This window comes from Uloborus diversus, chromosome 3 (assembly GCF_026930045.1).
Source record: "Uloborus diversus isolate 005 chromosome 3, Udiv.v.3.1, whole genome shotgun sequence".
In the NCBI taxonomy this organism is placed as follows: Eukaryota; Metazoa; Arthropoda; class Arachnida; order Araneae; family Uloboridae; genus Uloborus; species Uloborus diversus.
The window spans coordinates 75,555,476-75,579,379 of record NC_072733.1 but is presented as its reverse complement, the minus strand read 5'-3'; the positions used below and the strand labels follow the sequence as shown (position 1 = coordinate 75,579,379).

The following is a 23,904-nucleotide window of genomic DNA, read 5'->3' as shown; positions in this document are numbered from 1 at the left end:
TCTGACCAGTGGTTTTATTTTTACAGCGTTTTGAAAATGGAACTTTAATTATAATCACCCTGTACATAATCCGGGAAGGTTCGTGACTGAAGATCTGTGATACGACTTATATGCAACATAAGGTGCTTCAAGATTTATTATTTTTTTAATAAATGTTTATTTCATTTTAGTTATTTATATATTTATATTTATTTATTTTTTTTTAATCTGAACTTTTTTTCGGGCAGGGAGCTCATAGAAATGAAGCCAATACTTGGATTTTACATCGGAAAGTAAGTGATTATACATCAAAAGTACAATCGAAAACAAACTGGAAAAAAAGAAAAAACAGTTCGTTTTAATGATTTTTTAAATATTTTAGAAGGGAGTACCTCCTTCTCATATGCTCATCTTCTTAAACTTTTCTTTTCTCCAGTCCCCCAAGAAGAATGATAACGATTAAGATAATGCTCTCTTCCTCTCCAAATAAAAATATTGGCTTAGAAAAAATTGGGAGGGGGAGGAGATTGATCTCCAGAGCTTCAAAACGGGGTGGGTAATAGGGGAAACAGTGGTCATAGTTGCAGGCCCGGATCTATAAATTTTGGACCCCCTGCAACTAAAATTGCAGGGCCTTTCCCCACAGTCCAGCAGTGTATGTTTGTAACGTTAATAAGTCTTACAGATCTAGTTTTTTTTTCCTTTTTTTTTTTCAGTTTCTTGGACCGCCGGGCCCTTTAAAGCCGTGCCCGCCCCTTAGCACTGCGGTACGCAGATCCGGGCCTGCATATTTGGATTCAGGAGGTCATTTTAAAAAACGACATTTTTTACAACATTTTACAGAAACGACTGATACAATCGATATTGATAGTGTTGTTAAAGAATATTCTTTGATGAAAAATAGAAAATTAAAATTTTAGGTTAAGAAGAAAAAAATCTTTTCAAGTATAAAAAAAAAATGTATCGATCAGGTGACTTATAAATATATTTGTTTCTTCTTTTCAATAAACGGTTTAAGAAATACTATCAATATACAATTTTAGATTATGTTTTAAATGCTTTTATCAAGGGAAAATATTATCTCTCATAATGCAATAATTTTTGAAAAGTATTTATTAGAATTTTTCGATCAATAGTATTTTCAGCCCTAGTAGCACATAACGTACGACAGATAATAAAATCTTGTTTTCTTTTTGTAAAATATTAAGCGTATCGTTTTTTTGTTGTGTGTGGAAGGGGGGGGGCATACAGCAGAACGATGTAAGAGGGGCGGCAAATTTGGTGCCTGCCCCGCGCGGCAGAAACCTACGCTACGCCGCTGCACTGTTAAAACTACAGGTTGCATTTGGCACTTTTCGAGGGTGAAAAGCTTGTTCACCAGCGGCACTCTTTACGGTGCCGAAATTGCACCCTTAACACGGGCGAAAAACCGGCACCCCTCACCCAGCGTGCACCGCGGTGAAAAACGGAACCCTATGGCAGAACATTGGCACCCTCTGTTTTCTGTTGCTGAGCACCCCCCCCCCCCTCGGTTTTGTGTGCATTTCCGTAAACAATTGTATACATTATTATTCATTGTTTTGAGTTATAAAAAGCTAAGTCTTGGTACATTTTCCACATTGAATAGTTCTGAAAATGATTAAAACTTGTACTTTAAGGCATTTGATCACATTTCAACTTTCGAACATAGTTTAGAAGTGTTCATGACTTAAATTTGTCTGCCGTGCACTAATTTTCGTACATCCACTTGATGGATTGCTCAGTAATTTTAATATGTTATTGACATTTACTGCAGCACGATCGTACCGAAAATGAAGAACGTAGGTACTATTTGTAAATCATTTACACGAACAATAAATATTCAATTATGTTGCAATCATGGAAAAATAAAACCTTTCATCACGTTCGAAATTTTAATCAAAGAGCACCATATTAGTACGTACGTATATATGATTCGACATTTGAATATCCGTAAAGAATATAAAAGAACAAAAGTCTTTCGATAAATTAAAAGCCAAAACAAATTCTATCGAGTTATTCATTCTTACTATTACTAGAGTGACGAAAAAAGTTCAGTCATTCGCTTTAAGCAATAACGCCGAGGAAAGCTAGTTAACTTAGACACGAGATAATAAATAAAAAAAAAAAAAAATCGAGACGGAGAAGAAATTTCTTTTTCTCAATCCGCTTTCCTTTTTTTTTCGTACTTTTATGTTTTTGCTATTTGCATCATCGTAATTAGAGTTTCCGTTCACTTGCTGAGTGCATCACATTGCTAACAATGAATCTCTTAGTTAAAAATCCGCAAGATTGTTGATAATACAAGCAAGTAAAACCACATAGTCAAAATTAATAGTTGAAATAACTCTTCAAATATCATCTAATTTAAGCGTTTTGATTATTAAATGTTACTTATCCGGTGCTGATAGCTATTTTTAGGTAAAATTTATGCATGATAGGAATAGCAAATGTATATAACGGCTAACTGAAGAATCAACGTACCTTTGAAACAGTTTTAAATATGTTCGAAAGCCTTAAAAGCTACACTATGATCAAATGCATGTACTTACGCGAAACTTTGAAGAGTAAATCGCAGAAATTTATAAGTTTTAATCCAATTTCGTACTTCATTCAATGGGAAAGTGCATGTGCGTAGTTATTCTTGCGTCCGCCATTGATTGTGGTTGAATGATGTCAGAGCAGAGAGCGCATGCGCCAGCGTTTCACCCATGCATTTAGGAGGTCCGTTTTCACATTTATTAGCGTCATTCACCTTGATCACACTTCCTAGCCTCTACTGCACCCTGAGGCCCGGTGTTTTCACCCCAGGGAGCCAAATAGTTAGTCAAAGGCACCCGTAGTTTTGACAGTGTGGGCAGGAGGTGTGATTCGACGTTTTAAGTTAAAATTAAACTTACCCATTCAGTGGTTTATTTTGTCTGCAAATGAACTTACTTTGATTGAGACATTTGATGTAATATTTGAACGGAAAACCGAAAGAACCCACAAGTCTTTTTAGAATTTATCAGAAAAGTTATCAATACCGGCGGAAATTTACCTCTAGTAAAGTTAAAAAAATACATTCTTAGAGAACGTCCCTTCAACTTTGACTGGAACAGATCTTAGCCCACATGAGCAATATATTCGTATGAAATTTTGCTAAGATGTTTCATCTAGAGATTGCTCAAACTATACACAGCGTGACCACGCGCGTGTTCACTCTGATTCTCTGAAATGTATAACTTTAATAGACGGTGGCAATCATTATCTACCTGGAATGTACTACAGGACGAAGTTTTTTGGTAGCAAGATTGCTTGAGCAATCTCCAGATGAAACATGTTGAAATATTTCATACGACTGTATACTTGATGGGAACTACGATCTGTTCCAATTTAAGTAGAAGGACATTCTCAAAAGAATATATTTTTAAACTTCACCAGTGGCAGATTTTCGCAGGTTTTGATATCTTTTCTGTTAGCCACTAAAAATGTTTGAGGGGCCCCTTCGTTGGTCCCTTCTAATTTTGCATTAAATGTCTCAATCAATGAACGTTCATTTGCATACCGCGGACGAAATTGACCACTGTATTTGTTTGTTTAGTTTTAACTATAGACGACAAATGTCTTCTCCTGTCACACCAGTATTGGTGTTGGTTGTTGGTACCGTCGCAATCAATTAAACTGTAACAACCAAGTTGTCCAGTGGCTTTTCATCAGCTGTTAGGAAATTAATAATGTTATACTGTATAATTTCATCTTCTCCGAGCAGAACTTCTATATATCCTGTGTTATTTGAACCGGGTTCTTGTATAAATGATATTTGATAGGAATTGTAATACAATGTTTTTTGCTCTTTTTCATTTGCGAAGATAATCACTTGTACGTTTCGAAATTCGGAAATTCATTTTTTTCAGTCTACCCTAAAAAGAAAGCGGCTCTGTTCTCAAGTAAAGTAGATTTAATACGAACTCGCGTAATGGAAAATTCGGTAACAAAGATTTTTATAATCGAAAAATTTTTATTGCTAAAAAAATAATTGTTCTTGTTTGGTGCTTGTTAATTGGATTGTACCATCATTGTATACAAGAACTATAAAAATGATGCCTAGCAAAAGCTCTTAAATGTAATGTAATAATATATCTGCATTATAAAATAATTTTTTTAACTCATAAAAAAGTTCAGATTCTATGTTAAAAATACTTATATTGTGTGCACTTGACTTATTTTTGTTTTACAAGGTCGAGTGAAAATGGAAGAAAAAAGTCGATTTTTGGTTTATTTTATGGTGTTTTGAAAATAAGAAGAAATTACTCTATCGACCCAGGGTAAGACTGACCCGCCTGCCGACCTGCCGGAGGGCAGGTGCGCCCTTCCTACTTTTTAAGATGAAATGCAATGCAAACGCCTTCGCTGGAAAAAAAAAAAAAAACTTGTCTTGCAAATTCAGAACAAAAGTTTTCTAATTGATTCGAAAGCTCTTATACCTTCCCCTCATTTTGAAGTTTCGAAAATTTTCCTCCGAGCCCGCTTTTTCTAATGTTATCGTCTAAAATTTTCCGTCTTTTGAGTTTCAATTTCGAAAGGAAAAGTTCCTTCTATCCCATCCATTCGTTTCCCGTAATGTTTCCAAAGATGACCAACAAGAGCGTTTTTAAGACTCTTCAAAAAAAAAAAAAAAAAAAAAAAAAGAGAGACCTTCGAATGTTCAATCAAAAAGACTGCCTATTCTGGAACTTCGATTTCGAAAACGTTCTGGAAGAAAGTTTCGAATCGCATTTTTTTCCAGAACGTCATTAAAGATGGACGGCAATAGCGTTTTAGGATTAAAATTAATAAAAAAAAAATTGTGAAGAGGCCACTAGAGCTTCTCTCTTTATCTTCTAACATCATCGAAGTTAGTCTGAAACTGGATTTTTGAATTACATGATTATTGTTGGTAGAGTCGGTAGTGGTTGCCGTTTGAATACAGTTGTCTAGGCGTTTGTCAGTGAGTTTTTCTACACTTAAATTAATGAATTTCATAGTGGAAAAGTTGAATTTCGTATAGATATGTAACAGTGTATTTTATAACATAATGACCACTTGACATCAATGTCGCCTAGAGGAAAAAATATCACTCAGACGATGCGAAATCAAACCACTAGGCGACTTCAGAAATTTCGAATTTATTTATTCACTATTTTTTGTAAATTGCCGTTTCGGGCACTTGATTGAAAAAACTATTGAAACGTGTTTTCCCCTAAAAGTTAACAAAGATGACCTACAGTTAAGTTTTTACAATTTCAGTGGGAAGTCCACAAAATCTCTCCTCTCCCAAATAAACAAAAATCGTCCAAAATTGTGTTTAAAAAATTCCGGGAAAAGGTCACCAAACTCTCTCTCTCCCCCCCCCCCAACACATAACAAAAAATCGTCTACAACTGTATTTTTATGACTTTAATTCCAAAAATTTTGCAAGGGAGAGTTCTTTAACCCCCTCTCTCCAATGCCATCAAAGAATCTCAAAACTTTTGAATTTTTGGAGCTTCAATTTCGAAAAAATCGCCGGAATCGAAAACTTTTTCGAAAATGTCGTTAATGATGGCTTTCAATTACGTTTTTAGAACTTCAATTCCGAAAAAATTCCGGGGGCAGAGCCCTCGATCTCGAGTCCTTCTCCTAACGTCAATGAAGACATACTATCATTATGTTTTTGAAGTTTCAATATTGAAAATTTGAGAGTTTACTCCTGACTCCATCCCTTCCCTTTACGCTACCAAAGATGGCTAACCATCGTATTTCAAAGCTCCAATTTCCAACAATATCCGATGGAAAGTTCCAAACCCCGTTTCTTCCCCCTATGTCATAAAAGATGGTTTACAACTGCGTTTTTCAGACTTCAATTTCGAAAAATTTCCGGAGAGGAGCCCCAATGTCTTTCTTTCCTCATCTTTCAACATCATTCAAAGATCGTCTAAAACAGCGTTTTTGGAACTCCTACATCGAAAAGTTTTTGTTGAAAAGTTCTGAACCCCCATGTCTTCTGCTACGTCATCAAAGATGGCCTACAATTGCGTTTTTAGGACTTCAATTGCAAATTTTTTTCTGGGGAAAGACTCCGAACCCCCTGGTTTTTAGCAATACTAAAATTGTGTTTTTGAAGCTATCATAAAACGACTGCGGAGAACTCATGTCTCTCAGCTTTCCCTTCAAGAACACAAAGATAGCAAATAATTGTGTTTTCGAAAATATACCCTTAAATTTCAAAAAAATTCCGTAGCGGGACCCCCAAACCTCCCTTCCACTTGTTAGTATCCAAAAAATCTAAAACTGCGTTCCGAACAAAAATTTTCGGGAGAAAGCCTGCAAACATTTGCGCGAATATTAAACAAAACTCAATCAGCAAACAAATCCAAAACTATCTTTAAATTTTATTTACAAATGCAATTTTAGTATTTCATTATGTACGTTATGTAAACTGGTAAAAAGAGATGCCATTTTTGTGCTGCAACCTTTCTTTTATAAGGAAAGAAGTACAATTGAGGACCTGAATAACAACTGAAAAAACTTCACGAGTTTTTAACGAATCAAAAGTTAAAGGGTTTAATTTATATTATGTAGATCCAGAATATTAGTAAAACTCTTTTTTTCAATGTTTGATTCTTGTGTGTGTGATACTCGAAACACTTATAACTTTCATTCAAACTCTTTGAACAAAGCACATTATTCGTAAAAAAAAAAAAAAACATGCTTTAGTTCTTAAACTTTTTTAAAAATTTTATTTTCATTAGTCCCCCCCCCCCCCCCTTAATGAATTACTCAATCGCCCCTCTCAACAGGATCGTCTGGATCCGCCACTGATCGCTCCCCTAAAATGATCGGCTATATCCTTTCCGCGATCCCCCCCCCCATTGGCATGTGCCTTCAGAAAAATTGGGGTGTGCGCCTTTTTGAGGACCCAGTCCGACCCTGTATCGACCTCAAACTTTTATATTTTAAATTTCGTAAAAAAGTTCAAAAAAGATCGATTTTTTTCCAATTTTTGACTTTTTGGTGGCGATTTTGGCACTTAAAGATATTATCCAAGGAGACTAATATTTTAAGGGTACCATATTGATGCTAAAAAGCGTTTTGAAATTCGAAAATTCATTTTTTTCACTCCACTCTAGTGTTGAGACCGATTGACAATGTTTTAGTTCCATTAATTACAATAAAAGTGATGATATTTTAAATTGAAAAAAGAATATTGCACTTGACTCATATAAAGTTAGTGAATAAAGTATACTGCCGTGCTAAGCACAGATGTGGTATCTGCAGTAGAGCTCAAAATGAGAAATTGACGATTAAAGTTTTACAACTCATTTCTTTTGATTTATGACTTAATTAAATGCTCAACTTGCGGTAGTTGTTTCGTAAATAACTTATCTAAAAACCGTAAGAGAATATTTTTGTAAAAATCTTAATTTAAAATTAATAAATGTAGTTACGACAAATTTTCTTTTCAAAACCTTTTCATATACTAAGCTATTTTCACCGTAAGTGACAATTACTAGGCATTTTTAGGGGTATCTGCACAGATACGATAAAAATAGCTTAGCAAAACGTGCTCAAAGTATCATTAGATAATACTGAAAGCATCTGCTTTCTTTAGACTTAGCTGTTTCGCTTTGTTTTGTTAATATAAATCTAACAGAATCTACCTTCTGAAAGATACCATTTTCAAAACTCCGGACAGTTAAAACTGTAATCCATAACAGTTTTCCGTTTTTTGCATTCAAAGAATGTTTTTTATAATGTTTTATTTTCTAGATTCATTTTTACCGAGCATGAAGATAATTTTGACAGCAGACGATACTTAAATAAAAATATTACTGGCCGTAGAATGAAATGCGTTTTTTTTTTTTGCATGAAAGAATTAGATATGAATATTTTACATGCATTTCCTTTTTAGAATTTGCATTTTAAATAAACATTTAAATAGAAAAAGCTGAATATTTACTTTAAAAATTATGCAAAGTTGTATTAGTTTTTAATATGAACCTGTATCAACTATTCAACGGTAAACTAATTTTAATATTCTGTGTTACAATAAACTGCTACATTATTAAATATGCTGCTTTACTAAGGTATAAAAGTCGTATCTACAAAAAATACTAAGGAAAAAAGTGGTAACTGCGCAGATACCACTTTAAAGGCTTAGTATTTGTCACTTACGTTCAAATTGCCTTAGCAAACTCTGCTAACTGTGCAGTTACGACTTTTTTCTTAAAGCTTTTTTTAATATTTCGCGTTCACAAATCACCAAAAAACTTGACACTTAGGTATATTAAATTACTAACGACCACCTGGTGACAATAACTCAATTTTGATAAAATGTGCAGATACCACATCTGTGCTTAGCACGGCAGTATAATGCATGAAATCATTCCTCATTCCGATAAAATTAGTTTTAAAACAAAATCGTAAAAGTTAAAATTTTCATGGAATTTTCCAACAAATGAAAAAGTGATGGTTTGGTGATAATTAAAATGGTGGTCTCTTTCATGTAAGCATTTGGGCCCTTTCCGAAGCAGAATCCTGGCTACGCAACTGATGTCAGCGTTTCTCGATCTCAGTGAATTGGCTATTATGTATATGAGAATTTTTAAATTTTCATGGTTATTAAATTGCGTTCTAGTGTTGTTATTTGCAAGCAAAAATTTCTACTTTTTCCTTTCATGAGCCATGGTAACCATTTTAATCATGGTAATGTACACTACATGTCATGACTAGCTAAAAATACACATACCATATAATTTTATACATCCCTGTTGAAAAATTTGAAGTTTTTTTTTTTTTTTTAATAAAGTATATCTGTAAATACGTCAATATATTGTTTTTATGAGTTCACAAATTCATTTTTCCAAAAAAAAAAAAAAAAGAAAAGAAAAGAAAAAAAAAAAGAAAAGAGTTTTGACCTTTTTTTAAAAATTTTGAATGTTTAATGTTTTTCTTTATTTTTGAAACAAAATGCACTGAAGTAACTCAGTCTTGCCCATAGATGGGCAAAACGTGAGTTATTTTTTTTTTACTTGATTATAGTGCCTAGAAAGAGGGTGGACGATACATCACCTTCGGCTGAAGGATCGAAGGAAGTGACGTTACGAGCTTTCCACCAGAGAAGTATCCCTACGCTAAGGCCCCTATATATTCCAGGCCCCACAATGTATGCCCGTAAAAATTTTTAGGTCCAGAGATTTTCGCTTTGGAATCTTGATCTGTAGGTGTTCTAATGTGAGAATATCTTGGGTAGACATGTTGAATCCTGCGCGAAATAATTTTACAGGCCGTCAAAGATAGCGGCCATTTTGGTTCACTTGCTCATTAGGTTTTTCGCAACGTGCGTACCTATAAATTTTATTTTTAGTTTTGAACTGAAATTTTTGGGCTTTAGAAAGTCAATTAATGTAATAGTTATGTCATAAAAACCGCTTTGACTTTTTCCACAATTTTTACGTGAGGTATCTCTGACGTTTTTTGTTTAACATTCTAGTTACTTAAAAGTGTACAAAAATTAATAACTCTTAATGAAACCAAACGATTTCAAAGTGTAAAACCTTTTGTGTAAATCAATATTTTTCAAGGTCACCAGCGCAGCCAGCAATATCTTCTGTAGGGGGTTTTTTGGTCAAAAATACCTTCTGATGGGGTTTTTTGATGAAAAATACCTTCTGAAGGGGATTCTTCGATTGAAAACACCTTCTGAAGGAGATTTTTTGATCAAAAATACCTTACGAAGGGGATTTTTTGATCAAAAATATATTATGAAGGAGATTTTTTGATCAAAACAGCCCTTTCATATGCATAAGCTACTGTATTAAAATTTGCATTCATGTTAAAACCAGTAGCTATAGGGATTCCCCCCCCCCCCCTCATCGCTTCACGCTGTTCAAGGTTATTTATCGTCTGCTATCAAAGTAATTGTTTTCGAGTAAAAATATTCCACAGTTCCAAAAACTTTTTGCTTCATGTTTTTCTGTGACAATAACTATTTTAGCAATGGCTGATATTTCTAAACCGAGTTCAGAAAGTTTTGGTAGGCAATTGAAGACATCTTGAAGACAGTTTTAACAAACGAATATGTAGTTTGTAAAAAGGAATCAAGAGAAAAATTATGTTCTTCGACAAAAACAAGTTCGGGAAGCTGCTGAAATACGCAAAGACGCAATATTGGAAAACGCGGCAAGAAAATATAGTGTGTCATTGCAGCAACTAGTGCTATAAGAAATACACAAGAGGAAAAACGCTAAAAAATGGTAGAAAAAATGCACAGACAAGTTATTTTGAAGGTGAAAACAATGTTTTAGAAAAATCAGAAAGTGCTGAAGGAGGTCCAAATGAAGACGAAGTTTTTGACACAGTAGCAGATCTTAACAGCGATATGAATGTTTCTGCTGCGAATTCATATGCAAATTCCAGCTGTATAAGTTCTTATATTCGAAAGTATGAGTGAGAAACCAATACACAGTATGCGCAACATCTATCCTCAAAATTTGAACAGTTTAAAAAGGCAAATGAAATATTAAAAACTCTATTAAATGCTGGGCATGGATTTATTCTTTCAGAAATAAAAGAGTTGATGCTCAATGCTCAATGTAGATGAAAATGCATTGGTTTTTATTAATGAAACAAAACTATTTCTCGTAACAACGTATAATGAAAGGATTCTTTTCTGTGCTTCCTAAAGAAAGAATGCACTTTTGTTGGTTTTTTTTTAGTCATTTATCTCCAAAAGTACTTGCTGCTGCTTTTAGCTCACAAGAAGCTGTGAAGACTGCAGAAAATCATTGAGAATCTTGAGAAAATCATTATAAGATGTTGATTTTAGACTACAAGAGAAGTTCTGCTAAGCGAGTAAAGACGGTTCAGGATGCTCTTGGCTCAAAAGATGAGGGAAAAAGTCAAATAATGATTCAATCGCTACGCACAAATATTGAGAGCTTGAAAACAGAGATTGAGTTTTTGTTAAATGATGTAGTGACAAATCAGAACTGTGCAAGGGTTGGGAAGTGTTTCGTTCACTGGTATCACTTGTAAAACACTTGATTATTGCTGATCGCGAAGAAAATTACAAATCATACGTTCAAACTGTTGAATTACTGTTTCCAGTCTTTCGTGTATTTGATTGCATCATTTATTTACTATATGAAACATGGTACGTAAAGAGGATAAGGGCGCTAGAAAATGAGTGTCCCTACCTGTAAGAAAAGTTCATTCAAGGAAAATTTGTTGTTAAAATTCAATGCTGTGAAGCCAGAGATGAAATTGGAACAAACGATTCAACGGTCACAGAAAAGTGCCGGAGAAATTGCAGGGCAGACGAAAAAAAGTTGCCGGAGTGGCATTTAGAGTATTATGAAATTTTAATGATATGCAATGTGTTTCGTGGTCTTACTAGTTCTCATTTAATGGATCACTGTGAGAGTGTCCCGCATCCTTATTTTTATAGGCAATCGTAGCTAGTATTTTGATGAAAATGTCAAAAGACTTGTTGATTTTATCTATCAACATGTAAATCCCTATGATATTTCTGAAACAGAGCAACTTTACAACTTTCTCACTAAACAACTTGTGAATGGTAGTGTCAGGATTCGCCTTCTCAGTATCATGAGTATCATGAATCATTGATCAGAACCGTACCGCCAGTTCAGACTGGATACATTTGGTTTCAAAAATTGTTTGAATTACTTTCCAAAGTCAACCTACCATGCTTTGAGGCACACAGTTCTTCATAAAATATCACTTCTAAGCTAATGGGAAAGAACCAACTTTAACAAGGGTACAGAGACATGGAAATAGCGAAAGAAAGGGGAGAATGCATTAAAAATATTTTAGCTCATGTCTTGTTTCCAACGAACACATTATGTGATGGTCAGGGGCGTGCACAGAAAATTTGGGGTCCTTCACAAATGCCCACAAATGTTTCGGCCGCCCTTCCATATTGTTTAAGCACATATTTCATCCCTAGTTTTAAAAATAATAGGCCCCCTTCAGGCTCAGGCCCGGGCCAACAGTTTTCTCTTCTCCCCCCCCTCCCCTGTGCACGCCCCTATTGGTGGTGATTCACCTACCAAGCTAGATTGCAGAAATATCCGTTCCCAGAACATTTTTTATTTAGCAAAGTATCCCCAATAAAAACTGCCTTCGTTATATATTTCATGCCACAAGTCCGCTAAATAAAGAAAATTTTTGGCGAAGTTATCAGCAGTGTTCTGCATGGATTCATTCCTGTATGCTCTTTTCATGAACTTCATCCTGTGTTCGATAGTTATTTGCAGCATGTTGTTGTGAAATAATCCGAAAAGATGAGAAGAGAATCAACTAAGGGCAGAACAAACATTGCTGTAATTGACAGAAAAACACTAGTACCGATGCAGGTAGAAAAATTCTGATCTTCAGTATCAAATAAGGAAAATTTACAGTAACTAGCACGCAAGGAAATAGAAGAAATGTCCAAAAATGCTACATTTTCAGCTATTGCTAGTGGTTTAACAGTTAATGAAGAAGCAATCTGCAATACTTTTCATAGGAGATTTGAGACACATCATTGAAGAGCTTAATTAGAATAACTCAAGAGAAGATGCAGATCTACGAATTTTTCCACACATAGACTGGGCTGATAAAAATTGCTCAAAAAGAGTGGCTGCGGCATCAAATGATACAGACGTCCGTTGTAGTGCAATAACATGCAATGCAAAAACAGATCGTAACCTTTTTTAAAAGTAACTAATCTTGTATTTTTTGTTTATTGTGTTGTTGAAGAAACATGTATGTGATAAACAGGAGTTTAAAATGAGCATTTTAAATTATTTATTAATTTTTGTACCCTTTTTAGTAACCAGAATATTCAACAACAAATGTCGGAGATATCTCCACGTAAAATTGTGGAAACAGCTAGAGCGGCTTTTATGACATAATTAATACATTAATTGACTTCCTTAACTCCAAAAACTGCAGTTCAAAATTAAAAATAAATTTGTTGGTACGCCCATTGCGAAAAACGTAATGAGCAAGTGAACCAAAATGGCCGCTATCTTTGATGGCCTGTAAAATTATTTCGCGCAGGATTCAACATGTCTACCCAAGATATTCTCACATTAGAACACCTACAGATCAAGATTCTAAAGAGAAAATCTCTGGACCTAAAAATTTTTACGGGACTACATTGTGGGGCCAGGACTAATAGTGGGGCTCTACCCTACGCGAGCGGAAAAAGGGCTGTCACAATGAAAGTCAAAAATGGACGATAATGTTCAATGTTGGGAGAAATTGTTTATCAAATGCGAATCTCCTTATTTTGGATATGTTTCATCTTATGACATCTAAATGGGGAGCGGGGCACGAAATGAGGGGGCGACGCGACGTAAGGCGTAGAACCTTTGTGTCTTTTGAAGTACTCGAGATAAAAACCCTGAGAACATGTTTAGAATCTAACGAAAGTCACTTCTAATTTGATTAGTTCCTCTAAATTTCTTGGAATATAGCCCCTGCGTGGGCTTCCTGGGGAAGTGGGGAATCTAGCATTTAATTTTGCTGCTTATTTTAAATTCAAATGCATTCAAAATTATTACATGACACTAATTACAGTTAAATGAATTTTTCATCTCTAAATTATATTTTTTAGAAGATCTGCATATTAATTTGTCAAATTTCCTTTGACCCCCCCCCCCCCCCGAAATGAAAATCTCGCTACGCCATTGATTGGACCCCTCCGAAATAAAATCCTGGCTACGCCACTGCATACAATGCTTTACTGCTGCTTGACTCATAAAATATGACACTATGAAATACAAATGGTAATAAAATCTCCATATGTAAAGAGAGTGCAGGGTGAAATTTATTACTATGCACTTATTTCTGAATATTTAGTTGCGAGTTTTAAAGATAGTAAAATGTAACATCTATTTTTATGCTGTACACATTGAGGGGAGGGAGTCTTGACAAGCCTATGCTTTACACATTTTTTAAGAAACAATAGTTAAACTCTGTAATTGCAAGTTGATTTTGTTTTTTACATTATACAATGAATTTTTGAAATAAACAAAAATCATTTTTTTTGCTATGAATGGGGCAAACCTAACCTGGTTAGTTTTTAATAGTGTGATCTGCTTGATAGGTCTGCAATGCCAATCTCTTCTTCAGAACATAGGAAAATGTAAATTTACCTTGTCACCTTGTCTAATAATCGCATAAATTCTGAATTTGAAGTAAAGCACAGTGTCTTACTGTTTAGACACAAACTTGCTATGAAAATATAGTAGGCATGTGTTGAAATTTTCGGAACACCCTTGCCAATCAATGCCAGGAAATAAAAACTACCCGAAAATAAAATATTTTGGAGTTAAATGCAATGCCTTCAGTGCAAAGAAATTAAGTTACTCACCAGAAATGGCTATTTTGTCCGATTAAATGAAACTAATTATATGATCCCATAAAAAAAAAGAAGTGATAAGTTTCCACTTTTTTTATGGAGATACACAAATTTACTATCAAAAATAAATGTTTCAATGCAAGTCATATATTATTCTTTCTTTATGAGCCACAATTTTCAGAACAAATTTTACACTTGTTCATTTTTTATAAAGTATAAGTTATAATAACTATTTTACTTTGCCCCACATTCCCCCATATAGCGAAATAACACTTCCTCATTCTTCAGGAGTTAATACTTAAAAAAATTAAATATTGGTTCTTTAAAAATTCCAAATAAAAAACTAATGAAAACACATTTAAAAATTAAGAACGGTAATTTTTATTATTGTTATTTTATTTATTTATATTTTGTACATTACAAATAAAAATTAAGATATTACTTTATATCATTAAAAATAAAGTATGTTCTTTTATCCCAATCAAAAAACGACTGAAAATACTTTTGGAAAATATAGAACAGAAAATATATTTTTTTACACTTGTATGTTAATCACTCCCGTCATTTCTAATGCTCCCATAAATTTTCTCGGATCAGGCTGGGGGGGGGGGGGGAGGATAATAAAATAGTTCCACAATCATGCCCTTTTCCGTTTGTTATACCATTTTAAGGAATTCCTGTTATTAAGGCAGCGAAATACGGATAACTACTTCTGCCGCAAACATGGGAGGAAAAAAAGGCGGAGCTAAAATGACGTCACTTCCTTGGATCCTTCAGCCGAAGGAGACGTACCGTCCACCTAGAAAGAGTAGTGTGCCGATCGGCGCTTTTTTCCCCACGATTCTTGAAGACAAATTGTATGAAAACCGCTAGAGGGCAGTGCCATCGAGGTGTACGTTCAATTTCGCGGTGTTTACATTAGTAGACGCGGGATTTTGTTACAATTTAGTTCCGCGTTTCTCTTTTTTACCTTTATTTCGTGAATATTTCATGAAACAGCGCTTAAGACTTTTAATGGAGGCATCAAAGTTGAACATTAGAAGAAATAAAGCTTTATCTTGTTTCGTACCAGGGTGCAAAAGTGGATACAAAACATTCAAGGAGAAAGTTACGCTTTTTAAAGCTCCAGGAGATGAAGAAAAACTAAAGTGGAATTCGTTAATTCCCAGGTTAGATAAAGTTTTTGACAAATATTGCTCAATTTGTTCTCTGCATTTCGAAAAACATTTTATTGAAACGCATTTTAAGCATATTATTAATGGCGAGGAAGTTTTGATTCCTCGGGGAAAACCTTTTTTGAAAGATGAGGCAATTCCGACAATTTTCCCCAAATCCTGCCAACATACTTTACTAAAAAAGTACCAAAAAAAAAGGTCCATCAGGAATTATGCAGTTAAACAAAATGTTCCCTGTTAGAAAAAAATATAACTTGATCTTTCCGCAGATGAAACTGAAATAACCACGTATAAATCTATTATAAATGAAATTGTTCATATTAATTTGCCTAACGAATATTGGGTTTGTATGAAATTTAAAAATTCATTAATTACGGAAGGATGATTTTGGCAATTTTTGACCCCCTCCCCCCATGTAAGGGTACGTAAGATTTTTCAACCCCCCCCCCTATCCCCCTATTCTTACGTAAGATTCCATTTCGTTTTTCAAAATGATAAAATAACAAATCTTGGAATCGTTATTAAATTCACATTATTAAATTAAACCTTTTGCGTAAAGAAATAGTTACTGAAAAGTTAGAATCTAAACTGAATGTTTTTTCGACTATTTTTTTTTAAATGTAATATTAATTACAAATAAAACATGCATAATACACAATGCGACTCTTTTATTATATTTTATACTTTTTTTTTTCTTTTTCTTTTTTTGTAAAACAAATAAAAAAAACATTTTACCCTAACACGTTTCTTACCTTCCAGACGCAAATGGAACATAATCTCTGCCAAATCACTTGACCGCGCAATTTCTAATGTGAAATACCGACTTGGAAAATATTACGTAAGAATGAGTTTGACCCCCCCCCCTCAAGTAAGGGTATGTAGAGGCTTTTCCAACCCCCTCCCCCTCGGGATCCTTACGTATTTATTGAATGGCTCCTTATAGTCTACTATTTTCATTGAAGATAACTTAGCATAAGGTAATTTTATATGCTTCAAAAAATAAATGAACACCCATGTAACAATTAGCACTTATTACAGAATTTGTCTTTTGCGCAGAAATAAGGTCAATCCGAAAAACGGGGCTTTTAAACTGCGAAATCAGCATGCAATCGCTGATTTAAAACGAGTCTGATTGAGAAGCATAACGTACTCCTCGAGCGCAGCGCCATCTGGATTTTCCTCAGATCTGACCTCACTTTTTCCCCGTCGATCGGCACACTACTCTTTCTAGGCACTATAACTTGATGCTTTGATGCTATATATGCATGCTACTTTTACTATAGTGCCTAGAAAGAGTAGTGTGCCGATCGACGGGGAAAAAGTGAGGTCAGATCTGAGGAAAATCCAGATGGCGCTGCGCTCGAGGAGTACGTTGCGTTCCTCAATCAGATTCGTTTTAAATCAGCGATTGCATGCTGATTTCGCAGTTTAAAATCCCCGTTTTTCGGATTGAACTTATTTTTGCGCAAAAGACAAATACTGTAATAAGTGCTAATTGTTACATGGGTATTCATTTATTTTTTGAAGCATATAAAATTACCTTATGCTAATTGATATTCAATGAAAATAGTAGCCTATAAGTGGCGATTCATTAAATACGTAAGGGTCCCAAGGGGGAGGGGGTTGGAAAAGCCTCTACGTACCCTTACTTGGGGGGGGGGAGGGTCAAACTCATTCTTACGCAATATTTTCCAAGTCGTAATTCACATTATAAATTGCGCGTCAAGTGATTTGGCAGAGATTTTGTCCCATTTGCGTCTGGAAGGTAAGAAACGTGTTAGGATAAGATGTTTTTTTATTTGTTTTACAAAAAAAAAAAAAAGTGTAAAATATAATAAAAGAGTCGCATTGTGTATGGCATGTTTTCTTTGTAATTAATATTACATAGAAACAAACAAACAAAAAAAAAATGTCGAAAAAACATTCAGTTAAGATTTTAACTTTTCAGTAACTATTTCTTTATGCAAAAGGTTTAATTTAATAATGTGAATTTAATAACGTTAAACTTTGTTTTGAAAACATCCTTGTCTTTGTGTCTACTTCAATAATGATCTTTTTATCGTTAATATTATTTTCCGTATAATTTTCATTATTTACAAAAACTACAATATTTGGGGATTTTTTAAATTTCATACAAACCCAATATTCGTTTGGCAAATTAATATGAACAATTTCATTTATAATAGATTTATACGTGGTTATTTCAGTTTCTTCTGCGGGAAGATCAAGCTTTATTTTTTTTCAAACAGGGAACATTTTTTTTTAACTGCATAATTGGGAAAATTGTCAGAGTTGCCACATCTTTCAAAAAAGGTTTTCTCTGAGGAATCAAAATTTCCTCATCATTTATAATATGCTTAAAATGCGTTTCAATAAAATGTTTTTCGAAATGCAGAGCACCAATTGAGCAATATTTATCAAAAACTTTATCTAACCTGGGAATTAACGAATTCCTTTTTAGTTTTTCTTCACCTGCTGGAGCTTTAAAAAGCGTAACTTTTTCCTTGAATGTTTTGTATCCACTTTTGCACCCTGGTACGAAACAAGATAAAGCTTTATTTCTTTTAATGTTCAACTTTGATGCCTCCATTAAAAGCCTTAAACTCTGTTTCATGAAATATTCACGAAATAAAGGTAAAAAAGAGAAACGCGGAACTAAATTGTAACAAAATCCCGCGTCTACTAATGTAAACACCGCGAAATCGAACGTGCACCTCGACTGCACTGCCCTCTAGCGGTTTTCATACAATTTGTCTTCAAGAATCAAGGGGAAAAAAGCGTCGGTCGGCACACTACTCTTTATAGGCGCTATACTTTTACTACTTCCAGAGTAGACTGATAGCTAGGTGGCGACATCTAGTGTAATTAAAAAATATGAACATACATCTGCCTGAAAAAACAGATTCGATGGTCGACGAAACTGATGAATTGTCTGAGCTATACTGCCAGAGGCGGAGATTGGGACTAAAATGTGGAGGGGGGGAGGGCAGAAAAAAAAACCACAACAAAAAGCCATAGCACTTGAGCGGTAGCAAAAAAAAAAAGGGGGGGAGGAGAGAAACTAGTACTTACAAAATTTTGCTAGGGCTGGATTTGAGAGCAGATGAGTGGTTAAGGTGGTTAAGCTAGCAACCAATGGCGGCTCGTGGTAGGTAACCCGGGCCCCCTCACTTTTTCAGGCAATAATTTATAAGTTTTTATTTATTTTCCTTTTTTTTTCTGTGCGCAAGTGCTTGAAATTAATAAAAATAGATTGTACCTTATTTTCTTGCTTATAATCCGCGGATTATCGGTTAAAAAAGTGTAAAACTAATGAGATACGGATTATACGCGGCCGCGGATTATCTTTTTTTTTTTTTGTCCTTGTCACCATTGCATTGAACCTCAATATTTACAGCAGGAATCTCCGAGACCGTTACCCTGCCTGTATGTTGTTTATTTCACATAGCTTGAATGTTCTTCTTACTCGATTCAGGAAATGTAAAATAAACAATATACAGCCTTCATTTCCTCAAGATTAGACCGTTTAATCCTCTCTTGACTCTTTGTGTTCTATTAAGTAGCGTACTGTAATGAAAATTCAGAGAAGAAATCATTATTTTTTAGATTCTTTTTTGTATTAGTTTTGAATATGCCTTAAAAGTTATTTTTTACGTTTTTAAATTTAGTTGCTAAAATTATATGTTAAATTGAAACTTCATTTTTTTTTTGCATCGTATTATCCGCGGATTATATGAAGATTTTTTTTTTCGTCAGGTTGAGTTTAGGACTCAAAAAAAAAAAAAAAAAAAAAAAAAAAAAAATACAGGGGAGAGCTTCAGAACCCCTTCCCGTTAAAAACTTCATAGGTTGTCTATAATTGCGTTTTTGAAACTGCAATTTCGAAAAATTGGAGGGGGGAGAAGGAAATAATTTCTATTTATTTTTCAAAAAGAGAGAGAGAGAAAAAAAAACGGGGAAAGTCCCGGAGCTGCATCTCTTAACCTAACGTCAATAAATATGGCATGTAATCGCGTTTTAATGCTTCAATTACTACAAATTTCCGCGGAGTCCCCTGTACCGTTCTTTCCCCTAACATCACCAAAGACAGTCTAAAATTTCGTTTTTAAAACTACAAGTTTCAAAATTGAGAGATTTGATGAGCCAATCAAATCAATCAAATTGATGAGATTCTTTTCTCTATTTTGCCTCCCCCCCCTCCTTGCCAAATTATTTTTTAGTTGTGCCACTGTTGTACATTGTGTTGTATGTACGTTTGTGCGTAGATCGTTTCATGATTTTTTTTGATTTATTTACAAAATGTCTTCCCATTGTTACACAGAAATTATTACTTGTTTCAAATTACTGCTCATGTAATTTTAAAGAAAATGTGACAATCAAAAATTTGAAGAAAATAAAAATAGTTAAAAAAAAATTCTTTGTCAGCATAAAAATTCTGAATCTGGCCCATGGGTGCCGGCAGATATTTTTACTTTTTTAAAATTTTGTTCATCTATTTTTATTTATTTTAAAGCGAAAACTGTGATGCATTTTCATCTTTATTAAAGTTAATTAACTTATAATTTTTACATATTTCTCTAATTACAATATTTTTGCACTTTTATAACTTCACCTTGCTGAAAATAATATTAATTTTACTCATTCAAAATAATTAGTTATTAAAAGATTGAAAATAGTATAATTATTAAAAATATTGAATAAAAATTGCTTTTTAAAATGTATTTATTTATTTATTTTGAAAAGCCAGGGTATGAAAGTGCCTCCCTTGCAGCCCCTTACCGGTGCTGCAAGGGAGGCGTACTATTTTGCCTGCCGGCAATCATGGATATATGTATGATATTAATATCTTTCGTGATTTACTTAGTAGGTTAAGTATTTTGTAGCTTGTCCTGTGTTTAAAATGAATTTAATTCTATTTATTTAACACAAATAATTATTTCAAAAAAGTTTAAATATTGAAAAATAATGTTTAAAAAATTTTAACTTTTTTTTTCAAGGCCAGAGGGGGGGGGGGATGCGAGTGCACTCATTATCTGGTCCCCTCACTTTTTCAAGGCACGAGCCGCCACTGCTAGCAACTGAACTTAACTCACGTTTTATTAAGATTTTGATGAATTTTGTACACATTAACTTTCCCCGAAGTAACACTTATTCATGAATTAGACTTACATTATTTACCCCCAACCCCCAAAGTATGTTGAGATGACACAGACATTGAGATATCATTTACTAATATCTAAACAATGAATATGTAAACTAAAAGTTACTGCTTGTGCTAAATGATGTTTCGTAAACAGATATACAAAGTTAAAAAAAATAATTATGTTCTGAAAATTTTGACATTTCTGCTTTTTTTTTTTTTTAATTTGTAGTTTTGGTTCCTAAATTTATACTTATATTATAAAGAGAGAGAGAGCGGATTTTTGTATGCTTATATGTTCCAGGTAATCTCTGGAACCGCTGCACCATTTTAAAAATTCCTTCACTATATGAAAGGTGCATTCTTTCTTACTGAGTGACATAGGCTATAAATTACGCATGTATGTCTTTATACTATTTTTTTAAAACTAATAAGTTCTCTTCGCTACCAGTTTCTGTTTCGTACTGTTTTGTTCTTATATACGTAAAAACCAACCCAGATTGCTTCGCATCCGCAATGACAAAATGGTTAAAGTTTCTTCGAACTGAATGCTGAAGGATGGTCACATGTGACAGATGAAAATATCACGATGCTAGCAAGAGAACCGCCAAAATTCTTTCATGTACTGGAGGCTGCAGAAGATAGGGTATTTAGCATTCTATTAGCCTAGGACATTGAAAACCATTTAGAGTCACATAATGCTTCACAATTTAATTAAATGAAATAAAACTGCGATTCGCTTCGGGAAAATTAGTTTTTGAATTCACGTAGTGTAGATAGACGACAATAATCCGCGTTTCTGAAAATCGTAATTTTGCATGCATTCAATTAAGTAGGGGAAACTGGAGAGATTTGACCCACTTTTTACAAAGGTATTTAAAAAAAAGTTTCCACAAGAAAATTCCTGGTTGAATTTTTTCGAAAGGAAATATATCGGAGCACCTTTTTACGTTTCTTTTTTTTTTATTTAAATTAAAAATTATTTTTTTTATTAAAATTTTTCAAGAGTGTCCAAAGTGGATCAAACCTCCCCACAGAAGTTAAAAGTTATAAAAACTATACTGAAATGTAAATACATGGTCCGATCCAAAAGTAATGAGCCTCACATTATACTGACGCATTCACACTCTGCAGCTCGCTCCGCTTGACAGCGACAGTGCTGGGGGTTGTTAGCTTTATAGTGCAGCGCAGGTCAGTTGCCTCCCAGCTTTCAGAGCGGTGCCATTAGCTTTAACAGTAACCCCTATACGGTGGTACGTGACACGGCGATCTGGAAAGTTTGTCAGATCAACGCAAAGAGATGAAATTTTGCTTCCGGTTTCCTTCCAACATTCGCATTGCTTCAACAGGAGTTTAAGACTGAGTGTCTGTCCCATTTGCAAGTAGAAAAGTGACTTTCGTAATGCCGGGAAGTGATAACTGACGAACTCCAGTCTGGACGCCCGTTATTGATGAGACGGGCTCGGGCTTTAGAACTTGAAATAGGTTTCGGGCTCGGGCTCATGATAAGATTTTTAATCTTCAGTTTCCATACAAATACTTTTTCTATTGAAAATGGATTCTTTTTTTAAATTTTACTTTACTCTACTGTAAAAACAACCATTGTAAAACTTAAACATAAAACTTAAACCATGGGGTAAAATATTCAATTTTAATTTAATTTTTTTTGGGGGGGGGGCAATAAACGTATGCTATTATTTTTTTCAAAAAAAGGGGGGATATTTGAATTAATATTTGCGTCACAAATTAGTTAACAGTTAGACAAAAAATTAGTTAACAGTTATTTATAACATGTTTGTTTGCGATTACTATTAGAAGAAGTAATATACTAATTCATCTGAAATAGAGCATTTTGAGAAAAGTTTTAATAAAATGATCTTTATTAATAGACAGATTTATAAAAAATGTTTTGAACCAATCGCTGTTGAAATATAAGAACCTATTTTTGGTTGACTTAAAATGTAACTACAGCCGAACCATGTCGGACTCTAGTGGGTTCAGTTTTGAGAGTTTTTGACTCGGGCTCGGACGGGCTCGGTTTTCAAATTTTCGGGTTCGGGCTTCCAAAAATGAGCCCCAACTCATCTCTAACGCCTGTCCTCCGTCCGTACTGACGTGAATTTGCAACGAGTGTGTGAATTTTTGAACGCGGACTGTTTGAGTCTCTACCAAGTAGCAAAAGCCCTGGACTTATTGGAGACAACGGTGCAACAAATTGTTACGGAGAAGTTGAACATGCGGAAAGTCTGCGCGAAACTTGTGCCGACAGTTCTGACTGAAGAAGGTCCGAGTCAACACTCCCGTGGTACCCTAGCCTTTCTACAGTCCGGGCTTGTGGCCTTCTGACTTCTTCTTGTTTCCACTTTTAAAATCAGAGCTGAAAAGAAAACATTTCGACTCCATGGAGGACATCCAAGCACATGTCAAGGCAGCCATTGCAGATATCTCGGAACAGGACTTCAGAGATGCCTTTGAATCATGGAAAAGCCGCCTACAGCAGTACATTGTTGAAGGAGGTGCCTGTTTTTAAAACTATTGGTTAGTTGTACCGATCAGCTCAATAAATCTGTCTCTTTAAATGAAGGCTCATTACTTTTGGATCGGACCATGTATGTCTGATTTACTACTACTATATGATACAAGCAACAATTATATCAAAAGAAAAATCATAAATGTATTTAATGACTTGAGAATGTTTTACGTTTCTACTCACTGTTTGAACACAAGTGTAATCTTCGTTTTACTGTTTGCTTTTTAAAAATATTTTTAGACATTTTCTTATTCTTTTTCATATTATGCATTTTTTCTATTTCAGCTTTGACATGGGTGTCAGTTAAAATTCCAGATGTGATCCGTTTTCTACCACCTTTGACTTATCTAGGCTCTGCTTTGGCAAATGGACGCAGCTGTTCAGGTGTTACGAGTTGTGAATCGGTTTAATAAGGACCTGTATGGGTTGAATATCTTAATAAGTATAAAAAGCAAAGTAGAAAGGCAAATTTCAGTTGTGTGTAGTTTGATCAGAATTATTCACCAACAGGAAGTGTTTCAAATGACTGTTATCTGTACTGTGTAAAGTGACTTTAATTACAAGATAATAGCAACATTTGTTTCATTTGAACTAAACAGAATCTTACTCAAAACAAATAAAATAAAGTACATTGTTTTAAAAATGTTACATCGTCAAACGAAATTAAATGGGGAGGCTTCTCCCGGGTCAA

At 34.3% G+C, this 23,904-nt stretch overlaps 1 protein-coding gene across 1 annotated transcript in view; it reads left to right on the top strand.

The window, feature by feature from the left end:
* Positions 1-23,660, top strand: part of LOC129218103 (caspase-1-like) — a 118,088-nt gene extending 94,428 nt beyond the window's left edge. Inside the window, exon 8 of the mRNA XM_054852301.1 lies at positions 23,499-23,660. Coding sequence (XP_054708276.1) covers positions 23,499-23,520 — 22 coding nt within the window. The 3' untranslated portion in view covers positions 23,521-23,660. The remainder of the gene's footprint in view (positions 1-23,498) is intronic.
* The last annotated feature ends 244 nt before the right edge of the window (positions 23,661-23,904 follow it).